We start from the raw sequence: 16,208 nt of genomic DNA on the forward strand, positions 1-16,208 counted from the left end.
TACATAGTATAATAGGTTTACAAAATAAACATAGAATAGATACAGTTGTCAAATAGTGAAAAGAGGTAGTCAATTAGATGTGGGTAAATGAGATGGGTGAGGTAGGAGAATAGTCGAGGAAGGGAGTAGGAGGGTGAGTATTGGGTAGCGTATTGTAAGTAAGGCAAAATAGTAAGGGGTTGGAATAGGGATGAATTTAGAGAGGATTGAGTAGGGGAGCATATTCCAGGTTCTGTCTTTATAGTCTTTATATTCTGATCCGGGTATGATTTCAAGTTTAAGTCAGGTCATTTGTGGACGACCAGAGGCTTTCGGCTTATCTGGCAACCGATGAGGCATAGTTTCCCCCAGTTCTTTCACCAAGTTACTGAGATCTTCTCCAAATAGTCACTTGCCCTGAAAGGGAAGTTTAACTAGACATGACCGACGCTGCATTCGCTTACCAATGCTGCAGCCAGAACAGCCGACATGCCATGACAGCCAACAACAAACTGCAGGCCATAACCCCTAACATGTCATTAATAGCATCTGTCCAAGTAGGCCAACTCTGTTTCCAGCTGGGCGTTATGGCGCCCATCTTGTGTTGCAGACTGCTGATTCCACTTTAGGCATACTCTTGCCACAAACAAGATGTACACTGTCACTTGAAAGCCCAAAGAAGCCACTTCAAAGGCTTGTCTCAGCGAGCCTTCTAGCTTTCTATCCTGTAGGTCTTTTAAGGCAATGCCCTCTTCCACCAACAACATTGTCTTCTTAGTCATTGCCGAAGAAGAGTGTCCACCCTGAGCAGCTGAACTTTTTTTCTTCTCCGGACTAACGGGTAGAGGCAAGCCATGCTTTTTCCCCATTCTCAGCCTCGAATCCAGTGAGACCTATTTTGCTGAAATCAAGTCAATGTCAGAATGCATCGGGAAGGCATTAAAAAGACCTCTAAGCTCCCTCTTGATCGGCAAAGATGGCACTCCTGATGTCAAAGCAGAAGGCTTCTCTATGGAAAGCACTGTCAGTGCCTCAGAATTAAGAGTACCGAGTTCCTCTTTATGAAATAAATCTCAGTACTTTCAGGTCATCCCCCTCCTCAGGCGGGCGCTTTCCCTCCTTTAACGGCTCCTTCAATGATGGCTTCTCTTTCCTTATCTGCCCACTCCTGGAGGTCTAAATGAGATTTCTTAGGAGCCAAAGGGGCAGTGGGGCGAGAAAGAAGCACCTTGCAGCCAACTCCAACTGTTCCTGTTTCAGTCAATAGGCCTGGTGTAAGAGTACATGCATCCTGCTTTTCCTTCATTGGTACTCAGCTGTGGAATGCATTGCCACTTAATCTGAAAACTATTCATGACTTAATTAACTTTCGAAAAACACTGAAAACTTCTCTCTTTAACGAGGCCTACCATAATAATAAATAATAAGAACTCCAATGCTTCACTACTTACTTGACAGTACGACTGTTTTCTGATCTACTGAAGTAATTGTATTCATTATGTTACACACAGTTCTTTGTATGTAATCCAATTGTTTATCTACTCCTGATTGGCGCCTGCCAAGGATGTAATATTGTAAGCCACATTAAGTCTGCAAATAGGTGGGAAAATGTGGGCTACAAATGCAATAAATAAATAAAAACACGCAAACTCTGGAAAAAGCAAACATCCTGATGCAGCTGAATGTTCTGTTGGGTGTGTGTGTTGGGGGGGGGGGGGGGGGGGTCTGAAGTTGTAAAATGGCTGTGCTCCACGTATGATCAGACAGAGGATGTTTCACACTACCAGTCGGCCCTGACAAAATGGCACCCATTCCCACCCGCTCCTACATTAAACTGCACACTGCCCCTGCCAGAGCCTGAAGTTCTCAGCATATTCAGATGCTGCTCAAAATCTGAAGACATGCCACCATTGACCTCTATGTCCAGTGGGATTCCCGGCTTAAACATACTGCAACACCCCGATACTGGCTGGCAGGTTCCGCAGTGGGGCCACCACTTAACTGCCTCCGTGAGAGTCACAAGTCATCCCAAAGTAGAATCACTTGGAGGGCTGCAATTTCTATGTCAAACTTCAATCGGACTTACCATTGCCAACTGCTCCTCCCAAGCTCACAGTCTCCACAAGTCTTACCCCAGATGAGACAGAATCAGGACTGATACTCTGTTCCACGCTTTCTTTTTTTTAAGGTTGTTGAGCTGGACAGCTCCACAGGAAAAGGGGAGAGATGAAGGAAGGGAAGAAATACATTTGTGGGGCACCTGGGACAGGGATCTGAAGACCTCCAGATATGACTCTGCAGACTCAAGCCACCCGCCAAGGTTAACTGGGGATCAGGAGCAAATCACTCAGAACCAGAGGCTGAAGAGTGTCCATTCACCCACTGGAGATAGAAAATACTGAGGTGCTGGAATTGATGCAAAAAGAGATGTGTCTCAGCTCAGCTTTCAGTTCTTTGTCTCCATCTGCTGGTTGATGGACCAAACTATGCCAAAGGTTCTGGAATAGTGGGAAACTACGTAATGGAAAGCTTGTTACTAAGACCTTAGGGTGTCAGATCTCCAGCAGATATTGTCATGCCCTCCAGCAAGGTTCCTTTAGTCCTAAACAACAGACAAATGTGGACACTTCATTGGAGCTGAAAGGCGAGTCCCTCCCCCCACCCCCACCCCCACCACACACGCTATATTTGTTGAGATCAAAGCAGAAAAACCCTCAGGTTTTAGACTACGTACTGGTCAGCTGAAGTTTCTTCCTGGCCAGAGGAGTACAGCTTCTATCCTCTGGCCTCCGAGTGCCTTGCTCCTTAGAAAGAAAGCATTTTGAAGCAGAGTGTTTGGATTCAGTGTCTGTCCCACCCTGTTTCCATCTAGCGGCTCTGCAGTTGACTTGTCTCGTCTCCCCCTCTGGTGTGCAAATAATGTCCAAATCAGCTCCCCTCCTCAGTACATGGTAAGGGGAAGGCCTTGATGAAATGTTGCTTGCAGTGCTCATGCCATTCATTTTGTAACTAGCCAGCAGATCAGAGTGCAACGGCTGAAATTTCTTTCCATTCCAGGATTGCTTAAAAAACAGCACTTTTTCTCCTCTTTTCTGGCTTGGCAGCTGTGCATCTGGGGGCAGCTGTACCACCTGAAACAAGAAGGAAGTTAGGAGGATCTACCTTGTGTTTTCACCATGTTACAGATTGTCATGGAATGCCTAGCACCCACCTAGGGTTAACCCTGCGGCCACCTGCACCTGGGCACATGCTCTATACTAGCACCCTCCTCCCACCAACTGGGTCCCACTTGCCTCTGGGCAAGTCTCCCACTCTCAAGTTATTCCCTGGTGATTTCTAGGACACTAGGGCCACACTCCCAGGGGTCTCACAGTCCCTAGAAAGCACTCACAGACCCAAAACACAAACCACCAAGCAACAACAGGTAACTAAATAAGGATCAACACTAAAACTATCTAAAACATTTGTTACTACCTGGGTAGCACCTGGGGAGTTTCAGGAAATTAACTACTCAAGTCTTGAACAGGGTCTCGGGACAGAGATGTTTCTCCTCTGTACTCCAGGGCCAATCAGAGCCCAGGGCACCAGCTTTGAAAGTATCTGGCCAATGGTACTACAGATTTTCTTTTCCAGATTAATCATCTGCTGACTAATTAGGAGAAATACGCTTCATGAAACAATACAGTTCACAGGCTTAGAAACCCACTGTTTCGTCACACAGATCTAGAAGACGAAACCATAATGTGATAGTTCTGAGGAAGATAGAATATTGTCCCTCACACCAGTCTACACTGTATTCTGCAGCTTAGCTTGTACAGCAACCAAGAACCCTGATTCCAAAATGCTTCCCTTTTCATGTTTATGCCAAAATCATTTTTGAGCCTGTCTTTCAAGGGGTGGAAACTGCTGCAAAGTCTGAAGGCATTCTTCACATATAGGCTTGCATTAATTTAGAAAATTGCTTAAGTTAAAAGTATGAACAGACAACAACATAGGTTGTGGAACTATCCATATCCTTATACCATATACATTTCAGGCAATTTTCAGACAGGAAGTATGCAGATAAAATAATTTTTACACAAGCACATGTACTTTACATTCCCCAGACAGCAGAGAAATCTACACCATTTGCTAGCACAGGATTTTCAACTGGAGGACGAGTATATTTTCGTTAGGGGACTTGAAAGAGACGCATACATGTATGGCATCTTCTCTTCTTTGCCCAAAGTGTCACCATGAATCTTTCTTTTTGCAGTAAGAGCTGAGGTCCTTGGCCCCACTATAGTGATAAAGGTGGTGATCAATCATGAAGACGTGCAATCAGGAACTAAGTGCTGAGTGATGCTGCTTTTAACTCCTAACCCTTATTCACTTGTTCAGAACGCTTATTTTATCATCCTTACTTTAATATTCCCTTATCTCTTTTTTGTCCTGTTTGTCTGCCCTAATTAGATTGTAAGCTCTGTTGAGAAGGGACTGTCTCTTCATGTTCAAGTGTACAGCGCCATGTACGTCTAGTAGCGCTTTAGAAATGATAAGTAGTAGTAGTAGAGTGTGTGCTCCATCAATCCTATGTCATGGTTCCTCGATTCAAGCCAGGAAGGGGTGAGGTGGGGTGAGATCTGGGAGCAAAGCATTTATGTTAACTTGGGTCCCACCTACAATTCTTCACGATTGATCATTGACACTGCTGCCACAATTGGGTCCCAAGAATAGTTCTTGCTGCAAGAAGGCCTGCAGCCAATGTATAGGCAAGGGGTCTGGGACCTCCTGATACAGTGAGTGTACTGTGGGAAGATAAGCAAGGCCATTATGCAGGAAGGCCAACTTGTTACTTGTCGAGAGACTGATATCGAACACCAGCAAGGGGATAACTAATTTTTGTCATGTAAATCAGACCAACAAGAATCAATTAAGCATTCTGACTCTTGCAGACAAGGGCCTAGGGTAATTGTAGGGGACCAGCTTAAAGAATACATATTTTAAAAATAGAAAACGTGAACATTTTGAAAAATGTAATTTCTGTGTATCAACTCTTTTTAACATGTCCCCGTGAAATACTAGACATCATGCGGCAGCTCAGAAAGAAAACATTCGTTTGATCGTCCTCTGTGACATCACTCTTACTTCCCTACCTGGATCGTGCCAATGATAGTCTCTGCATCAATATCATTCTCATAGTCAGGGACTTCGTACAGAAAGATCTCCTTGGGATGAGCCTCTCTTTCAAGCAGCTTCTGTTTTCTGATGGGAACCTCCTCAAAGCGAATGAACCACTGGACTATGGCACGCATGGCAGACTGGAGCTCAGTGCCTGGAAGGCAGAGAAGGAAGCTGTTCAGAGAGATGGAGCTTGTTTAACACTCGTTTAGTTGCTCAGTTTCACCCTTTTCCTGGGTGCCTGGATAATTTTACCTTTTCCTAGTGCTACAACGGAACATCCTATCTGCCATGGTGGTTCCTATCCTGCCAGCTCCAGTAGGAAATATCCTGAATTTTCAGGACACCCAAATCATTCTTAGGGTTGCACCGAGAGCAAGAGGCAGAAGGAACATATCTTGGGAAGAGTTTTCAATTAGAAATAATCATGCCTCGGATGAACCTCATTGGCTATGACAGAGTCCCAGCTTTGTGCAGTGGCAGTAATAACTTATTTTTTTATTTATTTAAAAATTTATAGCCCACGCAATCTACAATTTGTGGTGGGGAACATATTATACATACACAGTATATAAAAACATGATTAATATTTAAGTGTGTTCTAAGCCCAGGGTTCCCAGTGTATGCTAAAACAGTGTTCCCCAAGTCCGGTCCTGGAGTACCCCTTTCCAGTCAGGTTTTCAGGATATCCACAATGAATATGCATGAACTTGCATACACTGCCTCCATTATATGCAAATTTCTTTCATGCATATTCATTGTGGATATCCTGAAAACCTGACTGGAAAGAGGGTACTCCAGGACCGGACTTCAGAAACAGTGTCCTGAAAGACTCTGGTATAGGTTACATGATAAAGCCCAACTATGCTCACTCAACCAGGAAAATGACACGTAGAACAGAAGTAGTTTGATTTTATAGAACTGTATTCAACCTGGGAATATTGCCCTCTTTAATTTGGATTCTGATGTTCTTTGACTTTGTAGTAGATTATACAAATTCTGTAACTTATAAGTGGGCACTGAACAGCAAAAGGGGCCCCGTTTACTAAGTTGCGTTGGGCACTAAAATGTGCCAAATGCAGCTTAAAATGCTGTACTGCAGGATGTGTTTAGGCATCCTGTGGTATGTGCCATTTTAGCAAGTGCTAATCCATGCGCTAAAAGATTTTTAAAATTTTTTGGGAGGGGTGGAGAATGGATGTTACTGCGCTAATCAGTTATGAAGCTCTATTACTGCGTGCTGATTAGTGCATGAGTCCTTACCGCCTACTGGTAAGTGCACATATGGTAAATTTTTAATCGCCAAGAGCTAATGGCAACATTAGCACATGCTTGAAAAACAAGGAAGGATAACCTATGGAGTAAAGTCCATCCAACGAAGTAAGGAAGGGACTTAGGTCAACCAAACGAGTAGGGTCTCCAGAGGTGGATCAGTATAAGATCTTTATTGGCAAAATGCAGACACAATGGACTCGACACGGTGCCTGCTTCAGGAGTCTTGCTATCCGATTGGCTTCTCAGAAATCGTTACTCAAAGAGATAGCACAAAACCGTTGCTCAACGCGTGTCTTGATGAGAACATAAAGGGTACAGCTACAAACGCGCAGGACAATAAAGATCTTATACTGATCCGCCTTTGGAGTCCTACTCGTTTGGTTGACCTATGTCCCTTCCCTACTTCGTTGGATGAACATTAGCACATGGCTGCAGGAAAAATGGCCTTAGCGTGTGGGAAAAACCCGCACAAGAGCGTGCCAAGGCCACTTTTTGCCGCACTTTAGTAAAATGGGCCCCAAAGTTTGGAAACTGCTCCAGCCTCCGAGATCGGATCCCTCCACGAAGGCCACACAGTGGTAGTAAGCACATTCATATGCCCCTGAGCCCTGTGGCAGAGAACAGATCCACGTTAACTGTCCAAGTCATGTGGCAAAAACCTGGTACATGTGTTCCCTTCAGCCATAAAACACATACACAGTAAAAAATAGTCCACACATCTCCTTCAGCCCCACATCATGGACATAACCCTTGTACTGCCTACCATTTTCATACAGCTGGAGCAGCCTGGCAACATAGGGCCGGTCATCATCCTCTCCTTCCACCAAAATAAAATCTTCAAGGTTTATGCGAACACCAATCACATCTTCTTCAGATTTTACCAAGAGGCCCCTGCAAACAGCTTTTATAGATGTTAACTATCCAGGACCAGACATCAATAATACACAGAACAGCAATAGAACATATAGTTAGAAGTAAACCCAGGCCTGGCTGAGAGAAGGCTACTGGATAGGTTGACTGCCATCATTTTTATTTCCACTGTGAACATGAATGAGATCTCAGCAACTCCTCTCAACTTCCAGCCTAGTTATTTTCTCACTGCTTGGCTCAGACTTGACTAACCCAAGCAAAAGGAAAGCAAGGAAATACCTTTCAGCAGACAAAGCAATACTTCTACAGCATCTTGGCAAAACAGGAGAAGCTTTCTACACCACTCAGGATTGTAGACCTCTTATCATATCACACCTTAATCATTTATTTTCCAAGCTGAAGAGCCCTAACCTCTTTAGCATTTTCTCATATGACAGGAGTACCGTCCCCTTTATCATTACGGCCGCTCTTCTTTGAACCTTTTCTAATTCCACTATATCCTTTTTTAAGATACAGCGACCAGAGCTGCATACAATATTCAAGGTGAGGTCGCTCCATAGAGCGATACAGAGGTATAATACTTCTTTAGCATAGCAGGGTTTAAAAAAGGTTTGGACAAGTTCCTGGCCGAAAAGTTTATAAACTGTTAAGGTGGGCTTGAGGAAAAGCCACTCTTATTTTTGGGATAAGTTTAATTTTGTTTATTTCCTGATATACCACCCTTCAAAATGAAAAAACAAGCCAAAACAGCAGGCCGGTTTGCAATAAAAATGGAATCTATTTACTCTTTTGGGATCTTGCCAGGTGCATGGGAGCTGGATTGGCCACTGTTAGAAACAGGATACCGGCTTGATTGACCTTCAGTCTGTCCCAGTATGGCAATGCTTATGTATTTATGTACTTGTGGTATGCCAACAAAAATTAAATGGATTGTACAGTGCTCAAAAAGGAATACTGAATACTGCAAAATTAAAATTATTCAAATGTATGGCATGTAAGAAACAAAAAGACCTTTAATCATCCAATATCGAGATCAACATTTATGATCATCAAAAAGGCATCATTTCCACTAAACAGAACCTTTACAGCAGCCAAACCAATGTGTGCAAAGTTACACAGCCAGTCTGTCAAAGGGCCTTTTTTCAGTCGAGACTTCAGGTAATGGCTCTTGAAATTTTCTTGCAAACTATGTATCACTACAGGGAACTGCATATATATTCCTGAAGTACTGCAGTTGGAAGAATTCCTTATTTCCAAAGGATCTTAGTGTACTTTCTTCTTTTTGTTCACATGCCAAATCAGTAGGAGGGAATGGAATTTGGAACGTACAACATTTATTTTGGCTCTCTAGTCTTCAACGGTCTTATTTGCTTTTTGGTTGCCTTCTGTTTTCCAAAATGTGGGTTACTTGTATAGTTTTATTTAGAATGTACTATTCTTCTGGTTTGGAATATTTCCTTTTTTATTGTGACTGATTTTTTAAAATGTATTTGCTGCATTTGTACCCCACATTTTCCCACCTATTTGCAGGCTCAATGTGGCTTACACTATGTTGCAAAAGGTATAATCATAAACAGAGTACGAGGTTTGGTCTAATTTAACATATTACTGTGTAAGAAATTAGGTAGATAGGTCAGTAGAATTATTTACATAACATAAAATAAAACAGGTAAGATATAATGACCAATAGTGATAATGTGATTAACGTAATCAAATTAGAAGGGATCAGTATTAGTTGGTTTAGATGTAGAATGGAATCAAGTCATTAAGGAGGATTTTTATTGTAAGTCTCTTCGAACAGGTGCGTCTTCAATAACTTTTGTAACTGTATGTTGACAAAGTGAAGTTAACTTGGAAATAGTAACAATAATATGGGGAAATTATCGGAATTGTATAACAGCTGTCAAATTTTTGCACTAGAGCACAAAGTCCGTCAATTAATATCCCTGGGATTTTCAAGGGGAAGGGTTGGGCTGCAAAACTGAAGGCAATTTATGCTGCTGCGGAACCCTGAGAAGTCTTTTCCCCATTATTAAAAGCAATCATGCCTTCAGTTTTAAGCTACATTTCAAATATTGGTGCTGCACAGAGAAACTGCTACGGCACAATGGAAATCTGTTTGTAATAAAATACAAGCAATCAAACCTTGTTAATTGGAAATCAAACCCCCCCATAGGGAAAACTGAAATTCATAAGCCTAATTACAGTGAGGGGGGTTATAGAAAGCTAGGATGACCAATTCAAAAATTAACATTGTTCAATTACATTAAAAGTAATTATTCTTCCAGAAGATGGTCAAACCATTGTTCTTTAAAGGGCCCTTATGCTAAGCAGCGGTAAGCCCTGCAGTACTGCCTGCTCGCTAAACAGGAAGTACTGCAGGGCTACTGCAGCAGCCTGGCAGTACTTCTCATCCCTAGCGAGCCATCATATATTTATTTTTGTAGCACCGGAGTGTACCCGGCAGTAATCGGGCAGTGACCCTACCTATCCCTCCAACTATCGCCCCATCTCCCTTTCCTCTCCAAATTACTTGAACGTGTCGTTCACCGCCGTTGTCTTGACTTTCTTTCTTCACTACTTATTCTTGACCCACTCCAATCTGGTTTTCGCCCTCTTCACGCAACTGAAACTGCACTTACCAAAGTCTCTCATGACCTGCTACTGGCTAAATCCAGAGGTCTCTATTCTATCCTTATCCTTCTTGACCTAGCTGCTGCTTTCGACACTGTTGACCACACTATACTCCTGGATACGCTGTCATCGCTTGAATTCCAGGGCCCTGTTCTTTCCTGGTTCTCCTCTTACCTCTCACTTCGTTCTTTCAGTGTTCACTCTGGTGGATCCTCTTCAACTTCCATCCCGCTTTCTGTTGGTGCGCCTCAGGGTTCTGTCCTTGGACCCCTCCTTTTCTCCATCTATACCTCTTCCCTTGGTACCCTGATTTCATCCCATGGCTTTCAATACCATCTTTACACTGACGACTCTCAGATCTACATCTCCACCCTTGAAATCTCAACCTCAATCCAGGACAAAATTTCAGCCTGCTTGTCCAACATTGTCGCTTGGATGTCTCAACGCCATCTAAAGCTAAACATGACCAAAACTGAACTTCTCATTTTCCCCCCTAAACCCATCTCCCCTCTTCCCCCTTTCTCTATCTCTGTTAATGGCTCTCACATCCTCCCTGTCTCCTCAGCTCATAACCTTGGAGTCATCTTTGATTCCTCTCTCTCCTTCTCTGCACATATTCAACAGATCGCCAAAACCTGTCTTACAACATTAGCAAAATCCGCCCCTTCCTTTCTGAATACGCTACCAGAACCCTTATCCACACCCTTGTTACCTCGCTTGGACTATTGCAATTTACTTCTCACTGGTCTTCCGCTCAGCCATCTATCTCCTCTCCAATCTGTCCAAAATTCTGCGGCACGACTTATTTTCCGCCAGAATCGTTATACCCACACTAGCCCACTCCTCAAGTCACTTCACTGGCTCCCTGTCTGATTCCGCATACAGTTTAAACTTCTCGTACTGACCTTTGAATGCATCCACTCTACAGCCCCCCATTACCTCTCCACTCTCATCTCTCCCTACATTCCTCCCCGTGAACTCCGCTCACTAGACAAATCTCTCTTGTCATCCCCCTTCTCCTCCACTGCTAACTCCAGGCTTCATTCCTTTTCTCTCGCAGCACATTATGCCTGGAATAGACTTCCTGGACCTATACGTCTAGCCCCATTTCTACCTATTTTCAAATCTATGCTGAAAACCCATCTTTTCACTGCTGCTTTTGGCTCCGAGCCACTACTCATTTGCCCTCCCCTTGTTCCTTTCCTCCTTCTCACCCAGTACTTCCCTCACCCGTAACTGTCTTGTCTGTATTACTTAGATTGTAAGCTCTATCGAGCAGGGACTGTCTCTTTGTGTCAGGTGTTCAGCGCTGCGTGCGTCTGGTAGCGCTATACAAATGCTAATAATAATAATAGCACGAATCCAGCATGTTTACACTTAGAGGATCTGGGTATTTCAGAGCTTCCACTCAAAGATACTTATGATCCCAGGAGCACAATCTCTGCTGCTCACTGATCCACTTCCTTAGGCTACTTGTGAACAGTTGCCACCATTTTTCCATTTCTGATGTGGCAAAATCCACGTGTTTTTTTTTTTTAAACTACCCAAAGTAGTCCTGGGCCTGTTGCTCTGTGGCATTAACACTTTGGATCATCGTCAATCTTCTGTTTAATTAATGTGAGAAACTCTGTTAAATAGTCCAGAGAGAAGTGTAGAGTCGTCTCCCTCTTTACCGTTGCAGTTTCCATATTGCTGTGATGAGCAGAAAGTCTAGCACCAAAACCTTAATTTCTGCAGGCAGAGTGCACACTGGTAGACCAATGACATTTACCTGGCTCCGTTAATGGGCAGTGAAAGAATTGTGTTGCCGTTACTAAGCCGACACCAGAATTTGAATATATATTGGTTTTGTATGATAAGATGTAACAGGAAACATCCTAGCTCTGTGCTTTATAAACTTTAGAATGATGTTGACAGTAAGTTTATTGTGAATTATACTACCATTAAACCCCATGTTCAAAAACTGTATGCAACAGATAAGTCTCGGGTTTCTCTCTAAGTCAGTCAAAATGAAAACTTATTTGAGAAAAAGTAATTTTATTTTTAACAACAGTTTATAAAACAAAGTAAATTCTGTTTAAGAATATTATATATTTCCCTTGCATCCAACAATGAAATGTTTAGAAATTTGTTGTTGTTGTTTAGGTGTGAATTTTAGTGTTAATTATGCCATACACAACAGAAGAAAGGTTGTTGAGAATCACTGGCCTAGACTAATCTGCAACATGGGTTGTTAGGGAGATTGATGGGGGGAGATGGAAAAGGAGAGGGGGCTAGAGGACAGGATGAGAGAGAGATTGTGAGGAATGGGAGGGAGACAAGGCGAAGTCCGGATAGGAGAGGGGTCCTCCTTGGAGCAGGATAAGAGAGAGAGAGGGGAGACTCTGAAGGATAGAGCAGGATGGAAAGAAAATCCCAGGGGGGGGGGGGGGAACAAGACTCTGGCCATTGGTGAAAGAAAGCAACAATCGCCTTGGGTGAGCTTGCAGAGAGGGGTGGGCTCACTAGATGTGTGTTCTTGAAAGGGTCCTCTCCTCACACTTGATAAGGTGAAATTAGATCTTACCTGCTAATTTTCTTTCCTCTAGACCCTCCAGACCGGTCAAGACGCGTGGGTTATGTCCTCCTACCAGCAGAGGGAGACTGAGAAAACACTAAGCTTTTGAAGCCTGTATATATAACCTGTGCAGAACCTCCACTAGCCAGTATACCCCTGACAAAGCAGAGAAACAAAAAACACTAACAACAACTAGCAACCCTGTACGTGGTCACAGTAAACTGCAAAAACAAGAAACATCTTCCGCTTGCTCTTACGGAAACATGTTCCTTTGCCTTTGATAAAACAGTTGGGCTTCTACAGGTGGACTATCAAAGAAGAGCCCCACCTGTCCCGGACTCCTATCACAAAACAGAAATAAACAGTCTGCAATTAGAGAAACAACAATTTACAGCAGCCAAGAATTATCCAACAAACACACCTCCTGGCCTCCAATACAGACAGGGCGGGCTCTTGACCGGTCTGGAGGGTCTAGAGGAAAGAAAATTAGCAGGTAAGATCTAATTTCACCTTCCTCAGCGACCCTCCAGACCGGTCAAGACGCGTGGGACGTACCAGAGCAGTAACTAACTTATGGGAGGGACCTACTAAGGCCAGAGGTCAAAATTGCTGCCCCAAAGCGCACCTCGTCCTTTGCATGCACAGGAATCCTATAATGCTTCACAAAGGAATGCAACGAAAACCAAACCGCAGCCCGACAAATATCTAACAGAGAAATCATACTATTCTCCGCCCACGAGGCTGCCATTCCCCTAGTGGAATGAGCAGACCAGCCCCTAGGCACCACAGGACCCTTCACCAAGTAAGCAGATGCAACCGCCTCCTTCAACCACCGTGCTATGGTCACCTTAGGAGCCGCTGCACCCTTCTTTGGGCCACCATGAAGAACGAACAAACGGTCAGAGGCTCTGAAGTCCTGAGTTCCAGAGAGATAACAACTCAAAACTCTCCTGACATCCAGCTTGGCAATACCACGCTGCTCCGAATCTCCAGCCATATCACCCAACACTGGCAGAGAGATGACCTGATTAACATGGAACTCGGAAACCACCTTGGGCAAAAAAGGAAAGCACCGTCCGCAACGAAACCTTTCCCTCAGAAAGGACAAAAATGGTTCCCTAAAAGACAAAGCCTGAAGCTCTGAAACACTCCGTGCTGAAGTAATCGCCACCAACAAGACCGCCTTTAAAGATAAATCCTTACAAGATGCCGATACCAGAGGCACAAACGGAGGCCTGATCAAAGCATCCAAAACTAGCTTCAAATCCCACGGAGGCACCATCCGTCACTGAGGCGGACGCAGCAACTTAACACCCTTCAAAAAACGCACTACCTCAGGCACAGACGCGAAGGACTTTCACTGAAGCTTCCCACGAAAACATGACAAAGCTGCCACCTGAACCTTCAGTGTAGACAAGGCCAGACCTCTATCAACACCATCGTGCAAAAATTCCAAAACTTCCGCCACCGAAGAGTGAAACGGCCGAACTCGATGGTCTTCACACCAGTGCTCAAAGATTCTCCAAACCCGGACATACGCCAAGGAAGTGGATCGTCTACGGCAACTCAACATCGTAGCAAAGCCACTGGACGAAAGCCCCTTCTTCTTCAACTTGTGCCGCTCAAGAGCCAAGCCATAAGCGAAAACCGAGCCGGATCCGGCATGATTATCGGGCCTTGACACAGAACTGATCCCAACAAAGGCAGGGCCGCCGCCCCTGCCAACCGCACCAGGTCTCCATACCATGGTCGACGCTGCCAATCCGAAGCTACCAGAATCACCCGACCGGAGTGATGTTCGATGCGCTATATTACTCGACCGACTAACAGCCACAGAGGAAACACATACAGTCACTCCCGAAGCCAAGGCAACAGAAGAGTGTCGATTTCCTCCGCTCAAGGGTCTCTTCAGCGACTGAAAAAAAAAAAAATCTCTGAACTTGCGCATAGCGAGCCGTTGCCCTAAGATCACCGAAAGTCCCCAGACCGACACAACTCACTGGAACACTGACCGAAGAAAAGACCACTCTCTGGGATCTAGAGTGTGCCTGCTGAGATAATCTGCATCTATGTGACCTACCCCGGCCACATGCGCTGCCAAGAGAGCCTGAAGATGAGTTCAACTGTGCCGCCAAGGCTCTTTGTTCCCCCCTTGACGGTTGACATATGCTACTGCCATGGCATTGTCACAGAGCACTCGGATTGCCTTGTGGCGAACCACCGACGTCAAGGCCTGGAGCGCCACCCGAATGGCCCGAGTTTCCAGCCGGTTGATGGACCACTCTGCTTCTGCCCGAGACCACCGGCCTTGAGCTACCTGAGACAATGTGCCCCCCAACCTTGCAGACTGGCATCCGTGACCATTACCAGCCCCTGTGGGGACTCCAACGGCATTCCTTTCCCAAATTGCGCGGACTGAGCCACCAGCGGAGACTGAGACGAGGGGCCACCGACAGCGGACAACACATTTCCAAGTCCTGCGACAGAGGGGACCAACGACTGAGCAGAGCTGACTGTACCGGACGCATGTGCGCCCTGGCCCACGGAACTACCTCTATGGTCGCCGCCATCAGGCCCAGGACCTGACGATAAGTACGGGCCGTCGGCGCCTTCTCTGCAAGGAACCGACGAATCGGACCCTGTAACTTGGAACCAAAAGGCTGCACAAAGGAAAGTGAAGATAAGCTTCCGTCAAATCCAGGGAAGTGAGAAACTCTCCTTTCCTGACCGCACCAGTGACCGACCGCAACGTCTCCATCCGGAAAGAGGGCACCTTGAGTGCCGCATTGACCCTTTTGAGATCTAAAATGTGACGAAAAGTGTCCTCTTTCTTGTGGACCACAAAATAGATCAAATAGCACCCTGAGCGTTGCTGATCTGAAGGAACAGGAACCACGGCTCCCAACGCGAGCAGCCACCGCAGAGTGTCCCTCACTGCTGCCCTCTTGCTCCAAGACCGACAGAGGGATTCCAGAAACACTTCGGGAGAACAGCTTTCGAATTCCAGCGCACATCCGCCTCGAAACACCTTGAGAACCCACTGATCTGACCTGATTTGGGCCCAACTCTGGTAAAACAGACTCAGCCGAGCCCCAACATGCACCAGAGCCTGAGCCCGCACACCTTCATTGGGAATTGTGGCCTGAATACTAACCTCCCGCGGAAAAGCCACGCCCTCCGCGACTCTCACGAAAGAACTGTGTGCGCTGGAAAAACCGACCCCTAGAGGTCCTACTACTATTAAACATTTCTATAGCACTACTAGACTTATGCAGCGCTGTACAAATTAACATGAAAAGACAGTCCCTGCTCAACAGAGCTTACAATCTAAATTGGACAAACAGACAGCTAGGGGTAGGTCCCACTCGATCTGCCCGGCCTATACCGCTGAGCCTCCCTAAACCGTCCCCGAGAGGAACCAGTTCTGGCCCCTGCCTTGAACCGAAAATCTGGAAGCCATAGAACCTTGGTATCACTAAGACCTCACACTAACTTGTCCAAATCTTCTCCAAAGAGCATAGCTCCCTTAAGTGGCAGAGACCCACAACCATAGCCATATTTTTTGTCTGAAGTAGGCAACAAATCATAAAAGCCTCAGACAAAAAGGATGAACCCATGTCCAAGTCGGCTAACTCCTGACCCCCAGAAGAACCAACATCTACCGAATCATCCAGGAGCTTCTCGGCCCAACGAAAACATGCCCGAGCTACCAGACCCCCACAAACCGAGGCCT

At 45.1% G+C, this 16,208-nt stretch overlaps 1 protein-coding gene and 1 pseudogene across 2 annotated transcripts in view; both read right to left on the reverse strand.

Annotated features, from left to right (window-relative positions):
- The window catches only part of ORC1 (origin recognition complex subunit 1), a 93,165-nt gene that overhangs the window by 73,833 nt on the left and 3,124 nt on the right, over positions 1 to 16,208 (reverse strand). Inside the window, exons 3-5 of one of the 2 annotated variants that reach the window (XM_030206485.1) lie at positions 7,178 to 7,305; positions 5,115 to 5,293; positions 2,714 to 3,110 (exon numbers count right to left, since the gene is read on the reverse strand). In XM_030206485.1, the coding sequence (XP_030062345.1) occupies positions 2,714 to 3,110; positions 5,115 to 5,293; positions 7,178 to 7,305 (704 nt within the window). Of the gene's footprint in view, positions 1 to 2,713; positions 3,111 to 5,114; positions 5,294 to 7,177; positions 7,316 to 16,208 lie in introns of both variants that reach the window. The other variant, XM_030206486.1, reaches the window with a different exon arrangement.
- LOC115473607 lies at positions 5,453 to 5,615 on the reverse strand (annotated as a pseudogene).

Source organism: Microcaecilia unicolor, chromosome 6 (assembly GCF_901765095.1).
Source record: "Microcaecilia unicolor chromosome 6, aMicUni1.1, whole genome shotgun sequence".
NCBI classification, from domain to species: domain Eukaryota; kingdom Metazoa; phylum Chordata; class Amphibia; order Gymnophiona; family Siphonopidae; genus Microcaecilia; species Microcaecilia unicolor.